Raw genomic sequence first — 15,608 nt, 5'->3', positions numbered from 1 at the left:
ACAAGAGGCCACGGAAACTTCACTCTATGCTCTATCAATTCCGGAAATCTTGAACAACTGGAAATGGGTTGAAAAGTTTCCTTCGTAGCCCGAAATGCGACGGTACTTTGCCTATCTTGACAAAGTACTGGGATTGTAGAGTTGCAAATTGGCAGTCAATTTTCGTCTGTCAATCCGTTTTTGCTATCTCAATAAATCGATTGAAATGAATTATTGCAAAAATCTCTTATAAAATAAATATTGAAAAACAAAATTGAAAGGGAAAAAAATATCAAAGAACATTTTAAAAATATATAAAAAGGTTTCTCACAAAACCTCAGTATTACTATATTAAATAATTGATTTACTCATGTGATTCAATAACAATAATCAGCTCAAGTTGCTAACCACGTGAGTTATGTCAATGACAAAAGTCATGTGCAGATGTTTGCCTTTAGTCTCCAACCCTATGAGATTGAAGCAAGACATCCAATTCAACGTTCGGGTCACGCATGGCCAGTTTCGGGAGGATAGATGGTACACAACTACGGTGAATGGCAGTCAATTCACCAGTCGATTCTAGATTGCTTGCCCTGAACCCGGTACAGTACCACACATCGCGTCTTTCCTAGGGCTTGAGTCGTTCCAAGGGACAGTGACTCACTCCTACAAGTGGCCAGAGGAGGGGTTGAGCTGAAGGGTAAGTGAGCGGCAGTCATCAGCACAGGAGCCTCCGGGGTACAGATCGTGCAAGATTGGGCTAAGAGAGCAGATCATCTCACTGTTTTCCAACGAACCCCTAATACAGTCCTGCCCATGCATCCAGAAGGCTGGCATCAAGATCCAAAAATGACCCGTGAAGAATTCTCCAACTACCGCCGCACGCATTCTAGCGGCGTGGACTATCAATCTTTATCAACCAATACATTTGACACAGTGAATCCCGCCGAGCGACACACCCTCCGCGAACATCCATGGCATACTGGCGGGATGAGATACGTCTACGCGAACTACCAGAATGTAATGATCAACCGCGCTGCGAACCGGGAGATTTACGATTTCTGGGCTCAGAAGTTCCGTTCACGCATTAAGAATCCACGCAAACGAGATCTGTGGCGCCCCTCAAGCCTTTACACCCTATGGGCTCGAAAAGACCTACCTGTGAAGTCGATTACTATGACTAGTTCAATCGGTCTAACGTTGATCTAGTGGGTCTACGATCTACTTCCATCTATTCTTTCCAGGCTGGTGGCTTCACTGCCACGGATGGGCAATTCTACCTTCTTGATATCGTTGCTCTAGCCACGGGTTTTGATACGATCACCGGCGGACTCACTCATGTGGTGCTGCACAGTGTCGATGGCGAGTCTCTAAAGGACCAGTGAAAATCCGGGGTGAAGACGCATCTTGGAATGACCGTCAACGGATATCCCAATTTGTTTTTCCCGGCAGGTCCACAGGGCCCATTGTCTTTTACGAGTGGACCTATCGGCATCGAGATGAAGTGTGGGATTATCTGCGATGCGATTGGACGGTTACAGGCAGACGGAAATACTATCCTAGAGCTCACTGCCGCTGCTCAGGAAACTTGGAGTCAATATGTCAAGTCCCACTTCGATGGAACATTGTTCCTCGATTCCCTGGACTCGTGGTTTCTGGGTGAAAACATCCCGGGGAAGAAACGCGAAGTACTTAGCTATGCTGCTGGATTATCTCAGTATGAGATGGACTGTGAAAAGCTTTCAATTCTTGGGACGGATTCACACGGAAGTAGTTAACATTAGCTGGGTCATACTGAATTGGACCCCACCTATTTCACCGCTAAGATCAACACATCTCCTTCAAGTACATATTGAAATAATATAGTGTCAAAATATGAATATATAGGCTGATCTCCACATTAGTGGTCCTTAACCGCTCTCAATGACCATCTTTTTCTATACTTTTCACCATATTCTGTACCTTGTTTGGTCATACTAAGCCTTTCATACATTTTCTTTTTTGATAACTTTCAATCTTGCCACATTCATATTGGAGGGCATGAGATGAATCTGAAGCGGGCTACAATCATTCAGTGGACAGCTATCTAGGGGGATCAGCATCCAAACAGCTGTTTTAAGATATGACAACACTCACATAGGAAGTGTGGTTTAGTCACTAAACCAGGCAAATACCATTTCATATCGATTGAAACCAGTGTTTTCCTCATTTTTCTGTGTCGAAGATTGACCAATCAGAGTTCTTGAAGTGACGTAAACGCTCCCCGGCACGACGCGGACACAGGAATACCAAAAATGTGCGTTTCAATAATCGATATCCAATCAGACAATAATCATTCAGACTTGAATATTAATACAAAAATTCGAAAAAGCGTTTGAACTTTCGATCTTTTATAACCTTGAAAATCATGGCGATATTATTACGCAAAATTAAAATAGCAGTAGGGCCTCAGCGTCTGGTTTCATTGAAGTAAATCGGTCTATTTTTTTTTCATTTAGATGAGGGCTGAGAACAAAAGCTGACTAATCGGCATTTAACTGAACGAGACTAGGTAATGTATTGAAGTCGTACTTCGTAGTCGAAGTCTAATAAAATCGAGACAAATAAAAGTCAATTCCCCAAAACAAACTTTACATGGGCTGTCACTGATCAAACGAAGGTTGACTAAAAAAAATGCCAAGATTACTTCGAAGGAAAGCGGAAGACAAACCCTGCCTCCCCGCAAACCCACAAAGATCTCAACCTCTTCTCCTAAAGCCCCCAGGGAAGTCCTTACCAGACCAAGTCCTTCCAAGATACCCAAGGTTCTGCAAGTATGTTACATTTAGTGTAACGGCGTGAGCCATGACCCGCTCCATCTCTTCCCAATCATCAGCATCAGTCCACACAGGGGCTGGACTGCTAAGAAGTCCTGGACCTATCGTCTCAATAACATTTATAACAGGCCAACATGGATGTCCATCACCAAACTCAGATAAAGATTCATTGAGCTTACCAAGCCAGACAGCATACGTCTCGCTGGCACGCAAGGGAGTATCAAGAGCAGCATTGACCGCCTCCCAAAAATTTCTTACCCGAATTCCGTTCAGCATCTTTCTCTGCTTCCTGGTGGCCGTGGGATCTATCAAGGCATTCACAGTCATCTGAGCAACATCCTCTGCCCTAGAAATGTAAATCCACTCCTCGGGCTCGGGGTAGTACTCGCCCACGAGCACACATGCGCTAACGAGTCTCCAGATCAGGTCATCGAGGTTAGCCGCATGACCATGACTTGGGCCACCGATGATTAAAGCCGGATTCAGGATTCCAAGTCGACTCCCCGGGGTTCCTTCTGATTTTTGCAGTGCTGCCGTCGCTGCCACGACTTGCTCGGCGATCAATTTTGATTGTCCATAACCATTCGTTTCTTGCAGCTTTTGCTGGAGTGTGGGTGTAGAAAAAACAGTCTCTTCTTCAGATGGATCCCATTGCGCGCCTCCAGATATATATTCCAAGCGAGCAATGTGCGGATTCCTTGTCACTATCGACACTAATTGTTTGGTAGAATCTACGTTGGCTGCTCGGAGCTCAGAGTAGCTGTACTGCCAGTGTACAAGAGCTCCGTTGTGAATGATTCCAGTTATTTGTGAGGCATCGGTGGGTGTGTGGCATCCTTCCAGCTGTTCCCACTGGGAGCTTTTGAGGCCAAGTTTCGGTTTGGAGAGATCCCCTACCCAGATTTGAATTTTGGAAGAATGTAGCGTCTCATCCCACCAACCAGCTTTGATGGCTGCAGCACGCACACGCTCAAGTCCAGTATCTGCGTCCTCTGCGCGAACAAGAAGGTAAGCACTCTGAAGAGAAGGAGTGCATAGGAGTCTTTGGAGAATGGCAGTTCCGACATATCCAGTCGCACCTGTCAAGAAGACTTTATGTATAGCCGAGGAAGGCGTGGGGCCAGACGCAAAATGTGACGAGACACCTTTCTGAAGATCACGGAGCATTGGTTCAACATCTTCCCTTTCCATTATTTCTTCTCCGTTTGTATTTTTTCGGGACTGTAATTCTTTGACCGTGATAGCCAACTCAGTAAGAAGCATGGTGCGAGGAATCCGACTTAGTGGTAAGAGAATGCCAAAGGTGCGATTGATCGCGCGCACAAACGAGACCATGCGAATTGAGTCTAGTCCTGCTGACACCGGAGCGATATCAGGAGGATTTTCGGGGTCTTCAATAGATCCATCCGGCAGGAAAGGTTCCAGTAGCTCGCTCAGTTGTCGGGCTACAGTATCAGAAACCGGAATTGTAGCTGTTGCGATAGTCCTTCGCCATGGCGAGAGGTCTTGTTGTTCTATCCATCGTTGAAGTCCCTTGCGATCCGTCTTACCAGTCAATGATAAAGGGAGACGGTCTGTCAGAAGACATACAGCCGGCACCATATATGGAGGTAGCATTGCGGCAAGTTGCCGCAGGGTCGTGGCAGATACATTAGGCAGATCTAGTACCTTCAGGTCTTCCATGCTATTAATGCTGTTGATGTTGCTGTCTTGGATACCTTCTGGTTGTGCTATTGAATTGTTCTTCCACTGAGCAACTAGAACCAGCTCTGCACGGCCATTACTCTTAATGATCATCACGACAGCCTCCTCCAACCCTTCGATTTTTGTAACAGTAGCTTCAATTTCTCCAAGCTCAATGCGCTGTCCATTCAACTTGACTTGATGATCCTTGCGACCAACAAAAATCACAGAGCCATCCGGTGCAAACCGAGCCAGATCTCCAGTTAAATAAACTCTTGACGCCCAGGGTGGCGTAGCTTCCGAAAACCTTTTATATGGAGATATCTCAACAAATGCTCTTTTCTGGGCTTCTGCATTATTCAGGTACCCTCTAGTGACAATAGGGCCTTGAATCGCGAGTTCTCCTACCAGCCCTAATGCCACCAACTTACTGCAATTATCAGGATGCACAATCACCATACGACAACCGACAGGAGAACCAAAATTCAAGGGGTTCACTGAAGGATGTAGCGGTGGAGTCAGTGCCGCAGTGACACAACATTCGCTGGGACCATAACTGTTGTGGAATTGAAAGTGAGGTATTTTGGTCCATCGCTTCAGCTGCGCCGCAGTCACAGTTTCCCCGCCCAGGCGTAACTCCTTCAAATTAGGAACGTCGAGTGGCTCCAAGATGTTAGCTACTGATGGGGTGATATCAATCACATCTACCTGGAACCGAGATATAACGCCTGCTAGTGCGGTGAGAACCTCTTCTTCCCGTGGAATGCATACTACTCCTCCCACTAACAATGGTCCCAACATGTCCGCAATTGATGGATCAAAACTGTAGGTCGCAACTTGCAGCATGCGACGATTGCGCTGGAACATACCCTGCATGGCCTGTGCATGGAATGCAGTAGCAACTTGGCGGTGTTCTGCCACGACGGCTTTTGGAATTCCAGTGGTGCCAGATGTGAAAACGGCATAGGCTGCATTGTTGGCCGCGACACCAGGCGAGAAAAAGGCATCTGTATGATTCGTGGGCTGCTCCTGTTGCAGCTCTTTCCGCATCACAGAATCCAGGCACAGTATTTGATTGGCTAGGCCGGACACTTTGAATTGAAGAGCTTCAGAGCAGATAAGTAGGGGGGCTTGTACCACAGAAACCATAGTCTGCATGCGAGCTACCGGTAGTCCACTATCCAACAGAACAAATGCACCGCCCGCCTGAAGAACTCCGAGTATACTGATCAGAGTCCAGCAGGACTTCTCATGAGCTATAGGCACCAAGATCTCTGGACCCACACCCGCAACACGAAGACGTTGAGCTAACCGCTTCGATACTGAGAACAGTTGACTGTATGAAAATTCGCCGTCCCATCCACAAACGGCAGGACTATCTTCCCACTTACCCAAAACTGAACGCTGCTCAATCAACCTGTGGATGCATTCCTCGACCAAGTCGATAGGGGTTGAATGCCACTGCTGCATGATTTTAGTATCGGTTGCGGTCCACATTTCTAGCTGTGACACAAGAGATGTTTGATTTGATGGCTGGAGGATCCAATTCAGCACATGAATGAAATTTTCGAGGAGTCTTTCTGCTTGCCATTGACCCATGACGGCCTTGCTGTAAGTGATTGAATGGTGAATAGAATTTGAGCCGAGGAAACATTCAAGTGATAGAGGGTATTCCATATAATCATCTCGCCGCTCAGCCAATATCTCATGGATAGGGCTGTCATCAACTTCTTCCGGTTGTATCACCAAAAGACTTTGAAAACGGGAGGCTTGAGATGGCCCGGAATCTCCCAATGAGGAAATGTGTGCCAAACCAAAATGTTCATGAGGTAAAAAATTTCCATATTGCAACTGTGTAGCTGTTAAAGATTCCTTCACAGTGGTGGCTTCATCAAGTTGGAAACGAAAGGGGATAGTAGCAATCGTCGGGCCGATGATGCGGGCGACATCTTCACCCGCAATTGCAGTGCTTCTTCCCATGCTTACCACCCCAAAAACAACATCGGAAGATTCATTATAGCGCGTAAGAACAATACCCCATGCTGTCTGGATGGCCGTTGCGGCGGTAAACCCGAGATGATGCTGATTCTGGTCCCATGTAGATTCCATCGAAACATGGGCCTGATCTCGCGGCTCGTCCATTGCTAGGGGCCGGGGGAATGCCTGTCCCTCAAAGCCATGCAAATGCTGGCGCCAAAAGCTCATAGATTGACTCAAATCCATCTTCGCCAGATATCCAGCAAAGGACGAGAAGGGAGGATGAATAATTTTTGGATTGGTTGGATCTCGGTAGGCATCTACCAACGCGTTAAAGATCAACCGCTGCGACCACGCATCATAAACAGCATGATGGACACGCCATTCAAGTCGCCCTAATTCTATCCAACAATAGAACAGGGGTTGTCCAAATGGGGGGTTGCTATTACCACCTTTGACCTCTTCATTCATTGTGCCATTTTCTGAGTGAAGTACCACTTGATAACACGTTCCATCAGACAGCTGTATAATCCGGCTGCGAAGTATTTCGTTTGCCTCGACCACCCGTTTCCAAGCAGTCTCTACTTGGGCAACTGGCCAGTCACTCGGCAATTCAAAACTTTGTTGGGCCCAATATAGATCATGCTGTTGAGCTGTAAGGGCTACAAGGCCCATCTGCATCGGTGTGCAGGGAAACAGGCGCGCTACTTCCGACTCAGAAATGTGACATTGTTGCACCGCTGAGGAGAGAACCTCGTGCTGCCGGGATTCCGAAATTTGAATGAACCGGGTAGAGACCGCGTCTTCGTGGCGTTCGATTTTTTTCACTTCTTGTAGTGATTGTTCCAAAACAGCTTTTACCATGTCCGAGAATTGGGGATGACGAAGCATGAGATTCACATTTAGGGCTATTCCAGCTTGCTGTACCAGCCGCGCTACTTTTAGGGCATCTATAGAATCTCCACCCAGGGCGAAGAAGTTCGAGTCGGGTTCAACATCTTCGTCGTCTAGACTGAGGATCCGACACCAGGAATCTTTGATGAGATCATGGGGGGTTTGAATTCTAAGCACCGAGGTTTCGCCGATACTTTCCATAGTGAATAACAGTGTGCGGACTGAAAGGAATTCTGGAAATGATATGTAATTTGTGTAAAAAGTTCAAGAGGGAGTGTCTATATATATATATTTATATTACGTCGCTCTGATCGGCAATTTAATGTACACATTGGGCATCAATCAGCTCTTTGTGCACTGCAATGCTTTCAGGTTACTTGCACGAAAAATATATGTCGATTTTAGTGGCGTGTAGCTACAAAACTTCAAAACCCCACTACAAATAATGTATCTACCTCCTGTGGAATTATCTCTAGTACTCGCAAGCCAGCTCCAGCAACCAGTTCCCTTAACTCTTTCTCTGTCCATACACGAAACAAAGCTGCGTCCAGATTCTTCTCGATTAAAGTTTCACCCTTCCAGACCTCAATGTCTCTGACCACACGCCAAATATTTCCTTGAACGCCATTTTCTACCACCTTCTCTCGATAAACTACACCTGGAAACTCGACACTGGAATGCTCACTGGGTGGCAAAGAATCTGTTATATCCTTATCCAGACCCAATTCTGGGTCTGCAATGAGTTTGCTCACGATGGAGATGTGAGCTATTCCTGTTCCCGGAGTCAGGATATGAGCCACCTCTTTTAAAAACATTTCAGGTTGACCTGGTTGATAGAAGTGCGAAATACTTCCGAAACCAATCGTGAGAAGGTCAACTTTTTTTGTTTGAAAGACGGGAAGAGAGGACATCTCCAGCGCTGAGCCCAGAAGCCAAATTATGCTTCGACAGCCAGCTTGAACAGGTAGTTTTGAATTGATTTTCTCCGCTCGCGCAATCATATGAGGTTCGTTATCGAGTCCAATGAACTCCACATTAGCGAGGGAAATATCAGGCTCTCCTTTCGCATAGCTAGTGATTGCCTGAATCAGCCGGCCAGTGCCAGTGCAAGCATCAAGCACAAGAATATGTGAGGATGGTGCCTTAAAGACCATCTGGATGAGTGCATTTGAATTATAGCTGGTATCATTGCGCGTGCCTGTCCAAATGTCGTAGTATTCGGCCAGATAGGTTGAATCATAGCAAGTACTTTCTCGCACGGTGGAGCCCATCTTTGGGAAATTGGAAAAAGCGCAAAGATGGTTTGAGAAGCGTAATTGAGGAAACAGAAAAAGTTAGGATACCTAATGGTACATTCAATTTTCAGTTCATTACTTTATCAACGATAAATTATGCAGTTATTGCTGGATGCATATGTATGGTCCACTACATCGAAGTCATGAATCACATTTGACAGCGGATATGTAAGACAGTGCGTGATAGAACTCTTGATCTTTATTGAATATCGTGGTATTATGTAAAATTCTGAATTATTAAATCTTTTGAAAGCAAAACTTTATTTCAGTATATCTTTTAGTTATCAAATTAAGACTATATTTTGATGTGAGTTCTAGAAAGACTTAAAACCTCGAGAATCGGATGATTCAGAGTCTTGATAGTGAGAGCTAATAGTGTACGGGAGATATGGATGTAGGGAAAGAGAGGGGAGCTGAGGGGATACAGAAATGTAGACGAATTAGACCAGGGGGGGTGAATCATCTGACAAGAACTGACTCGAGCATACCATTCTTCAAACTTCAACTTCAACACTACATTACACAGGATATCACATAGTAATTTAGCCTGATTATGCGAGAACAACCAATATTGAATTGTTTGAAGGATACACAAAATCTCATTTTCGTAGTGTGCAGGTACCTAGCAGTAGCCGAGTGCCCTGCAGGGCCAGATCATCCTGCATGCTTCATTCATGCGTTGTGTTAGTTAAAAGATAGATCGCGTACGATCTTTCCGCTAACAGCTCCATACGGCGATGGAACATGCATTGCGTGAGACATGTAATGCAGAAATACTTGAGCTATGTTTGCAAGGAACACATCATGTGGAGATTTACAGATGAATCTTGTAGCATGTGTCATTCGCGACGATTCATAAAAACGCCGCTTGATACTTTTTCAGGAAGCCCAAAGTGTTGAAATTCTACTCCTCCATCACATTCCACTTTTCTCCTCGATCAGTCTACCTAACTAAGAAAAGTGACAATGACTTCGTTTAACCTTCCCCCCAATATCTCTCTCGAAGGAAAAGCCGCCATAGTGACTGGCGGTTCCCGTGGAATCGGAGCTGGCATCGCTCTCGAACTTGCTAAGCGCGGTGCTAAAGTTGCCATTGTGTACCAATCAGATAAAAGTACCCCGCTAGCTCAGAAAGTCGCAAGTCAAATTAGTGAATTAGGAAGTGTGACCTGCCTGGTGCAAGTTGACCTTGCGACGCTGGACGCTGGACGTCGTGTTATCGATCAGGCTTTGAAAGGACTCAATGTCAGCAAAATTGACATTCTCGTTAACAATGCTGCATCATATCCTCCATTCCTACCAGTATTAGAACTGGATGGGGCATTATTTGATCAGTAAGCATTTGAAGTGTTTCCCTGAAACATACCATTTCGTTTCAGAAACTGACAATTTAATCAAGCGAATATATGGTCAACGTGCGTGCACCACATCTTCTTGTGCAGGCGTTGCTCTCTCATCTCGTTGAAAAAGATGGTCGAGTAATCAACATGTTTGTACTCCTAAACATCTATTCTATGACAAGCAACTCACAAAACATTGTAGATCGTCGGGAGTATCTCGTATTGGTGTCAGCAATCTCTCCCTATACGCATCCACCAAGGCTGCCTTGGAATGCTTGGGACGTCAGTGGGCGCATGAACTCGCCTGCCCGTACAAAATGACGGTTAACAACTTGGCCCTGGGTGAGATCGACACTGCTGTCGAGGGAGGAGACATTCCAGACAAATTTCGGGATGCACAGGTCGATGGACCGAGTGCGGCAAAACGCCATGGTAGCATTGGAGAGGTTGCTAATGTTGTGGCCTTCCTGGCTAGCTCTGGTGCCAGTTGGATCAATGGAAATACCATTTCAGTCAGTGGTGGTCATCTTTACATTTAGACGAATCATAGTGTGACGAATAGTTCTAGACAGCCAGATGGTCGAGCTAAGCCCAATTGAGAAAGGCCGCCTGTTTCATCCGTGGGTGTACTGGGTGAACTCAGATAGCTAAAAATTCAATACCAATTCAATTTTGGGTTACAGATTCATGGAAAACTTCCATGTCGATAATGTTCTACGCTAAAACCCAATATAACTTGCACCTGTATTACTAAATGGTGATGCCCATAATTAGCTTGTATTTGTCTCAACAGAATTAACCGCTAAAAATAGGCTTGTAGTGTCCCTGATCGCTAAGGCATACATCTGGTAGGTGAATCGCTTTGAGTCTCCACTTCATAAGGTTTTACAAAAAAGACGACTGCAGGCGGGGTTAAACCATTTATTATTCACTTTGCATATGCAATTCACATAGTGGGTGGATATTGATCGTCGAATTTACTAGTCTTAAGGCTAAGGAATACATAAAGAACACATAGAGAAAGTGATGTCATTGGTTGGACCTCTGCTCCCAAGCTCGAAGCTCATGTCGCTGTACTTTCCCGGTGACCGTTCGAGGTAATTTAGCTCCGGGTATAAATTCAATGACTCGGGGACATTTGTAGGGTGCACTGTTGTTCAGAAAATGTTGGCGAAGTTCGACCTGCAGCTTTCGAGGGGGTCTAGTCTCATACCCCTGGTTCAAGACAACATAGGCCTTAATGATAGACCCACGTTCTTCATCTGGAATACCAACCACCGCTGATTCTAGCACCCCCGGATGACTCTGTAAGACCGCTTCAACTTCACTAGGTCCAATGCGATATCCCGAGCAATTGATGATGTCATCTTTTCGGGCCTTGAACCAGAAGTAGCCCTCTTCATCCTGATAAGCTCGATCTCCTGTTAAGTAATATTCCTTGCCCGCTGCGTTTCGTACTGTTGGCCGAGTAACAACACCATCCTCGTTCATGTAGCCATTAAAGGCATCGTATATAGAATCCTTGCAGTCAGAAAGACACACTCCAATAGCACCTTCCTCTCCAATCACCACCGCCTCCGCGTCATCGCTTAAGATCTCCAGTGGAACGCCTGGGAGAGGTCGCCCCATTGAGCCTGGCCGCTGGTTCTCTATGGTTTCAGTACAGAGAAAAGCTGCCTCTGTTAAACCATAGCCATTCAAAATTGTTGCTCCCCGCGTCATCTCCTCCCAGGCCTGGATCACAGTGCTTTCGATTGCCTCGCCAGCACTGATGCAAATTTTGATCATCTGTGGAGGATGCGAAGCCGCAAACTCCTGACTATGGGACGTAACTAATTGCCTATAGGCTGTCGGAGTTGCACAAAAGTTGGTGACGGGATATTCATGCATGATTCGGAGCGTATGAATGGGGTCGAACATCTGACTCGGCGTTTCATCAACCAGTAATGCAGCCCCATGATTCCATGCGGCAAAAACAGCCCATGAGCCTTTCACCCAGCCAACTTCTGAGAGACTCCAGAATAGGCTATTGTGAGAAAGCTGCGCCCAGTGTTCTCCAGCAATCTTGCTACCCAGAGGCAGAGAAATTTGGTTGTGCTGGGCCGTCTTGGGTTCCCCAGTCGTGCCGGATGTGAAATAAATGATGGCAGGGGATTTTTTCACTGAGTTGATCGTAGTGTCCACTAAGTTCGCCCGACCCGTGGCCACCAAGACCGAGTAGTCGATCGCATCTGCGATCCTATCATCATATCCAATCTGAATCATGTGCTGTAGCAAAGCGAGACGGGGTCTGACAAGCAATACCTTTTCCATCTGAACAAGGTCGCCGATGAATGCTTTCGCTTGAACTTTCTGAATGCGATATTCCAGATCTGCGCTAGAAAGTCCACTAGCAACAGGGCAGACAATAATTCCACTGCGCAGACAGGCACATAGAATTTCATACCAGTCTCGACACCGTGCTGCCGAAATCACTATGATATCTCCTGGTCGTAGCCCTAGCTCATAAAGCGCCGATGCAACTTGTATAGAGCGATCACTCAGCTCACGATAAGACACATCTTTGCGCCTTTTCTGCGTGACTAGAACCAATGCGGGAGAGTCTCCACGATGTCGACTCCATCGATCAACAACTTCGCGCACGAAGTTGAATTGAGGGGGGTTGAACTCTGAGTCGAGTTTGGCCATTTTGCTCTCGCTTCAGTGATAGAGAGTCGAGAAGAGGACTGTGAGATTATACCAAGATCGACTCTGGGTTTTACTGTATTCCGAGGCTATAAATAAAGAAACTCGGTGGCTAGCTGAAGGGTCTTCCACTTAGACTACACTGCATGCTCTAAATCCGCTGATCTAGATCGCTTCACTGTTTTCAATTGCGCGGCTGAAAGATGAGATAAATCTTGAACTTGCGGTGTGATATTTATGACACATTGTTTGTAAGGGAGGTGGTTACAGGTTACGGCAGGCTTCCACATGTTATAGGCTTTGCCACGCGTGATCGGTACTAGTTAGAACTACAATGTTACCACGAAAAGATGATATTCACATGAAGATTACATGTAAGTGCTACAGAGCGATTAGATTCTGTGGTGAATACTCATTGTGACACGTGAAAGTGCTTTTGGGTCTTGGATAACACAGCATATTTCACTTGCTTAATTTAATAATTTTAACAAATATTACTAGTCTAATCTAATTCAAGCAAGAAAGATCATCTTAATCAATTGATTATATGATTCTCCACGAAAACTAAGATGAAATGTAGTTTTACATAGATTTTTGTTATGTATAATCATGAATTCAATACATCAAGTTTCGGAATATATACCATCGTAGGTGTCAACCATAGCTTCTAACTATTGATTCAAAAAAAACTCTAGTTAAAGTCATTGTGCTATATAAAAAGGCTTTTCGTAAACCGAATGATCTCGAAATCATTCAGATACACCCAATTTGAACTTTTACCACTATGCGAATTCTATGCTTGCACGGCGTTGGTACTGGGAAGGCCATCTTCGAAGCCCAATTGTTCATGATCAGGCGTCAACTTCCAGGTCATGAATTCGTCTTCTTTCAGGGAGAAATGGATACCCCGCCTGCGCCAGGTCAGAAACCCCAAGCAGGTTCTCTTTGTATCATAAAACTGACAAACACAAATAGGAGTCGAAATTTTCTTTCCGGGCCCATATTATTCCTATTTTACTGTCCCTTCTCCAAATGCCGTACTGGCAGCGATTGACCGCTTGGAAGACTTCATCGACACGCAGGGTCCCTTCGATGGAATTCTGGGATTCTCTCAAGGCGCTGCACTTGCAGCCTCATACCTTCTGCGCGACTCCACCCGCCAGCATCCCAGAGACGACTTTCGATGTGCCGTATTTTATTGCGCGATTCAATGTTGGGATCTAGACAGCCCAGGATTTACACTATCATCTGATGGAAAGTGTCGATCACTTGGAGGGCCATCAAACTCCCCAAAAGTGGTATGCTCCACGGATGATGTTACAAGTGTTTTTGGAGCTGCATACCATCCACTAGTCAAGGGCAACTGGGATTCAGAAACGGAGCTACTATGGCCCTTTGGGAGGTCTCCTTTGCGATGGAGTCCTTTGGGCTGTATCAATATCCCGACCTTGCACGTCATTGGCTCCAAAGATATGTACAGGGGTGACTCCATTATTCTGACGAAGTTCTGCACCCCGGCCAATGCTCACATCGTGGAGACAGATGGCGGGCATGAGATTTCCCGTGACCCCGCTATGGTGCGCAAGGTGTCAAATTTTCTGCAAAGTGCCCCCAGCTTGATGTGAGAGATTTTGTGAGATTTGCTATAAGGGTATTGATGTGCAATGCAGTAGCCACTCAATCCGGGATACCCGAGATGTGATGCATCTGTGTTTACTGTTTCTTCAGACATGCATACGGGTACGTACCCACGTGGCCAGAAAGTATACAATTTCGAAATGAGATGCATATACCACAAGATGGCTAACTGCAAGAGGAGTTATTTGGTCTTCATAGCGTCGGTGTTGCATACGTTCAGCCAGCACAAGTATCTGGCACGAGTCAGATGGGCCATGGTACCTATGTTGGTCAAAATCTTATTAAGGAGTAGAAGTGTAGATTATAGTGGTTATTATTAATGTATGTTGTGTGTGTTGTTGTCTAAGCTTATAATACTTAATAAACGGTAAATATCAGAAATAGTACTTTTTATGTATTAATACTAGAAATGTCATAATGCTTATTTCCTTTTTTAGAACCAGCACTCTTAATATTTTTGTTCTAAAGTTTTCTTGAAAAATGACATTTTTGTCTTAATGCTTTTTTTTTTTTTCAATTTTTTCCTTAAGATTTGAATACCTTTAAATTCTATTATAGACTTTGAATAATTGAAAAATTATTAATGTTTCCGAGCATAGCGGAAGAAACTTATACATCGGATTTTACGAAACTTTTGTATAATGTAATGTATTAATTATCTATATTTTGATGATTTAGAAATCTATTTATATATAACTATAAAATATTCTTTATAGATTTAATTATATAAAGAATCAAATAAACAAAGAAAAAATAAGACAATAAATGATTTTAAATTATTATATGTCACGGATCGCACTCAATCGCAATGCGATCGCTTATGTGTGAATAGCTAGTATATAGGAGCGCTTTACGAGCGCTTTACTTCCAATTCTATAGTTGTAGATTCTAAGAATAAATTGTACTCTGCAAACACAGTCCTTCTAAGGCAAAGTGTTACAGATTCTAAATTTATTAAAAACTAATTTCAATCGGTATCGAATATACAAGCAAAATATAATATTTAGGATAACGATTTTTATAACTCTAATGAAATAGATTTTATAATAGAACAAATGTTATTATTTATAGTAATTACTAAGACTAATTAATACAACAAAAACAAAATTATACAATTTAATAATCGAGAATAGACTATAGCAATTGTTTATATAAACAAAGATGATTATAATATATCTCTATTTCTATTAATTAAAAACGAATATTATCTTTCAAATTAATATATTAAGAATAATTTACTATATAATTAAGTTACTAAATCTATTACTAATAAATAGATAAATAATAAAATAAATCTTAAA

At 44.2% G+C, this 15,608-nt stretch overlaps 6 protein-coding genes across 6 annotated transcripts; 4 read left to right on the top strand and 2 right to left on the bottom strand.

Moving 5' to 3' along the window:
- Positions 1-94: 94 nt before the first annotated feature.
- On the top strand, positions 95-1,364 carry Bfra_010428 (putative cyclopentanone -monooxygenase protein; the record flags this gene model as incomplete). The annotated part of the gene is given in 5 exon segments (XM_037340760.1): positions 95-102; positions 424-529; positions 563-666; positions 702-1,171; positions 1,189-1,364. 5 exon segments carry the CDS (start codon positions 95-97, stop codon positions 1,362-1,364), a joined length of 864 nt encoding a protein of 287 aa, XP_037186403.1.
- Positions 1,365-1,391: 27 nt separating this feature from the next.
- Bfra_010427 (putative cyclopentanone -monooxygenase protein) lies at positions 1,392-1,757 on the top strand (the record flags this gene model as incomplete). The annotated part of the gene is made up of 1 exon (XM_037340759.1): positions 1,392-1,757. One exon carries the CDS (start codon positions 1,392-1,394, stop codon positions 1,755-1,757), a length of 366 nt encoding a protein of 121 aa, XP_037186402.1.
- A 960-nt stretch (positions 1,758-2,717) lies between these two features.
- Bfra_010426 (putative non-ribosomal peptide synthetase protein) lies at positions 2,718-8,620 on the bottom strand (the record flags this gene model as incomplete). The annotated part of the gene is made up of 2 exons (XM_037340758.1): positions 2,718-7,542; positions 7,782-8,620. 2 exons carry the CDS (start codon positions 8,618-8,620, stop codon positions 2,718-2,720), a joined length of 5,664 nt encoding a protein of 1,887 aa, XP_037186401.1.
- A 990-nt stretch (positions 8,621-9,610) lies between these two features.
- On the top strand, positions 9,611-10,523 carry Bfra_010425 (putative gluconate 5-dehydrogenase protein; the record flags this gene model as incomplete). The annotated part of the gene is made up of 3 exons (XM_037340757.1): positions 9,611-9,978; positions 10,044-10,133; positions 10,187-10,523. 3 exons carry the CDS (start codon positions 9,611-9,613, stop codon positions 10,521-10,523), a joined length of 795 nt encoding a protein of 264 aa, XP_037186400.1.
- Positions 10,524-11,013: 490 nt separating this feature from the next.
- Positions 11,014-12,672, bottom strand: Bfra_010424 (putative amp-dependent synthetase and ligase protein; the record flags this gene model as incomplete). The annotated part of the gene is made up of 1 exon (XM_037340756.1): positions 11,014-12,672. The coding sequence occupies one exon, from the start codon at positions 12,670-12,672 to the stop codon at positions 11,014-11,016; it is 1,659 nt and encodes a 552-aa protein (XP_037186399.1).
- A 781-nt stretch (positions 12,673-13,453) lies between these two features.
- On the top strand, positions 13,454-14,294 carry Bfra_010423 (putative ef-hand calcium-binding domain protein; the record flags this gene model as incomplete). The annotated part of the gene is made up of 2 exons (XM_037340755.1): positions 13,454-13,589; positions 13,645-14,294. 2 exons carry the CDS (start codon positions 13,454-13,456, stop codon positions 14,292-14,294), a joined length of 786 nt encoding a protein of 261 aa, XP_037186398.1.
- Between the last annotated feature and the right edge of the window lie 1,314 nt (positions 14,295-15,608).

Source organism: Botrytis fragariae, assembly GCF_013461495.1.
Source record: "Botrytis fragariae strain BVB16 chromosome Unknown tig00000797, whole genome shotgun sequence".
NCBI lineage: Eukaryota > Fungi > Ascomycota > Leotiomycetes > Helotiales > Sclerotiniaceae > Botrytis > Botrytis fragariae.
The sequence above is the reverse complement of the archived record's forward strand: the minus strand, read 5'-3'. Positions and strand labels throughout refer to the sequence as shown.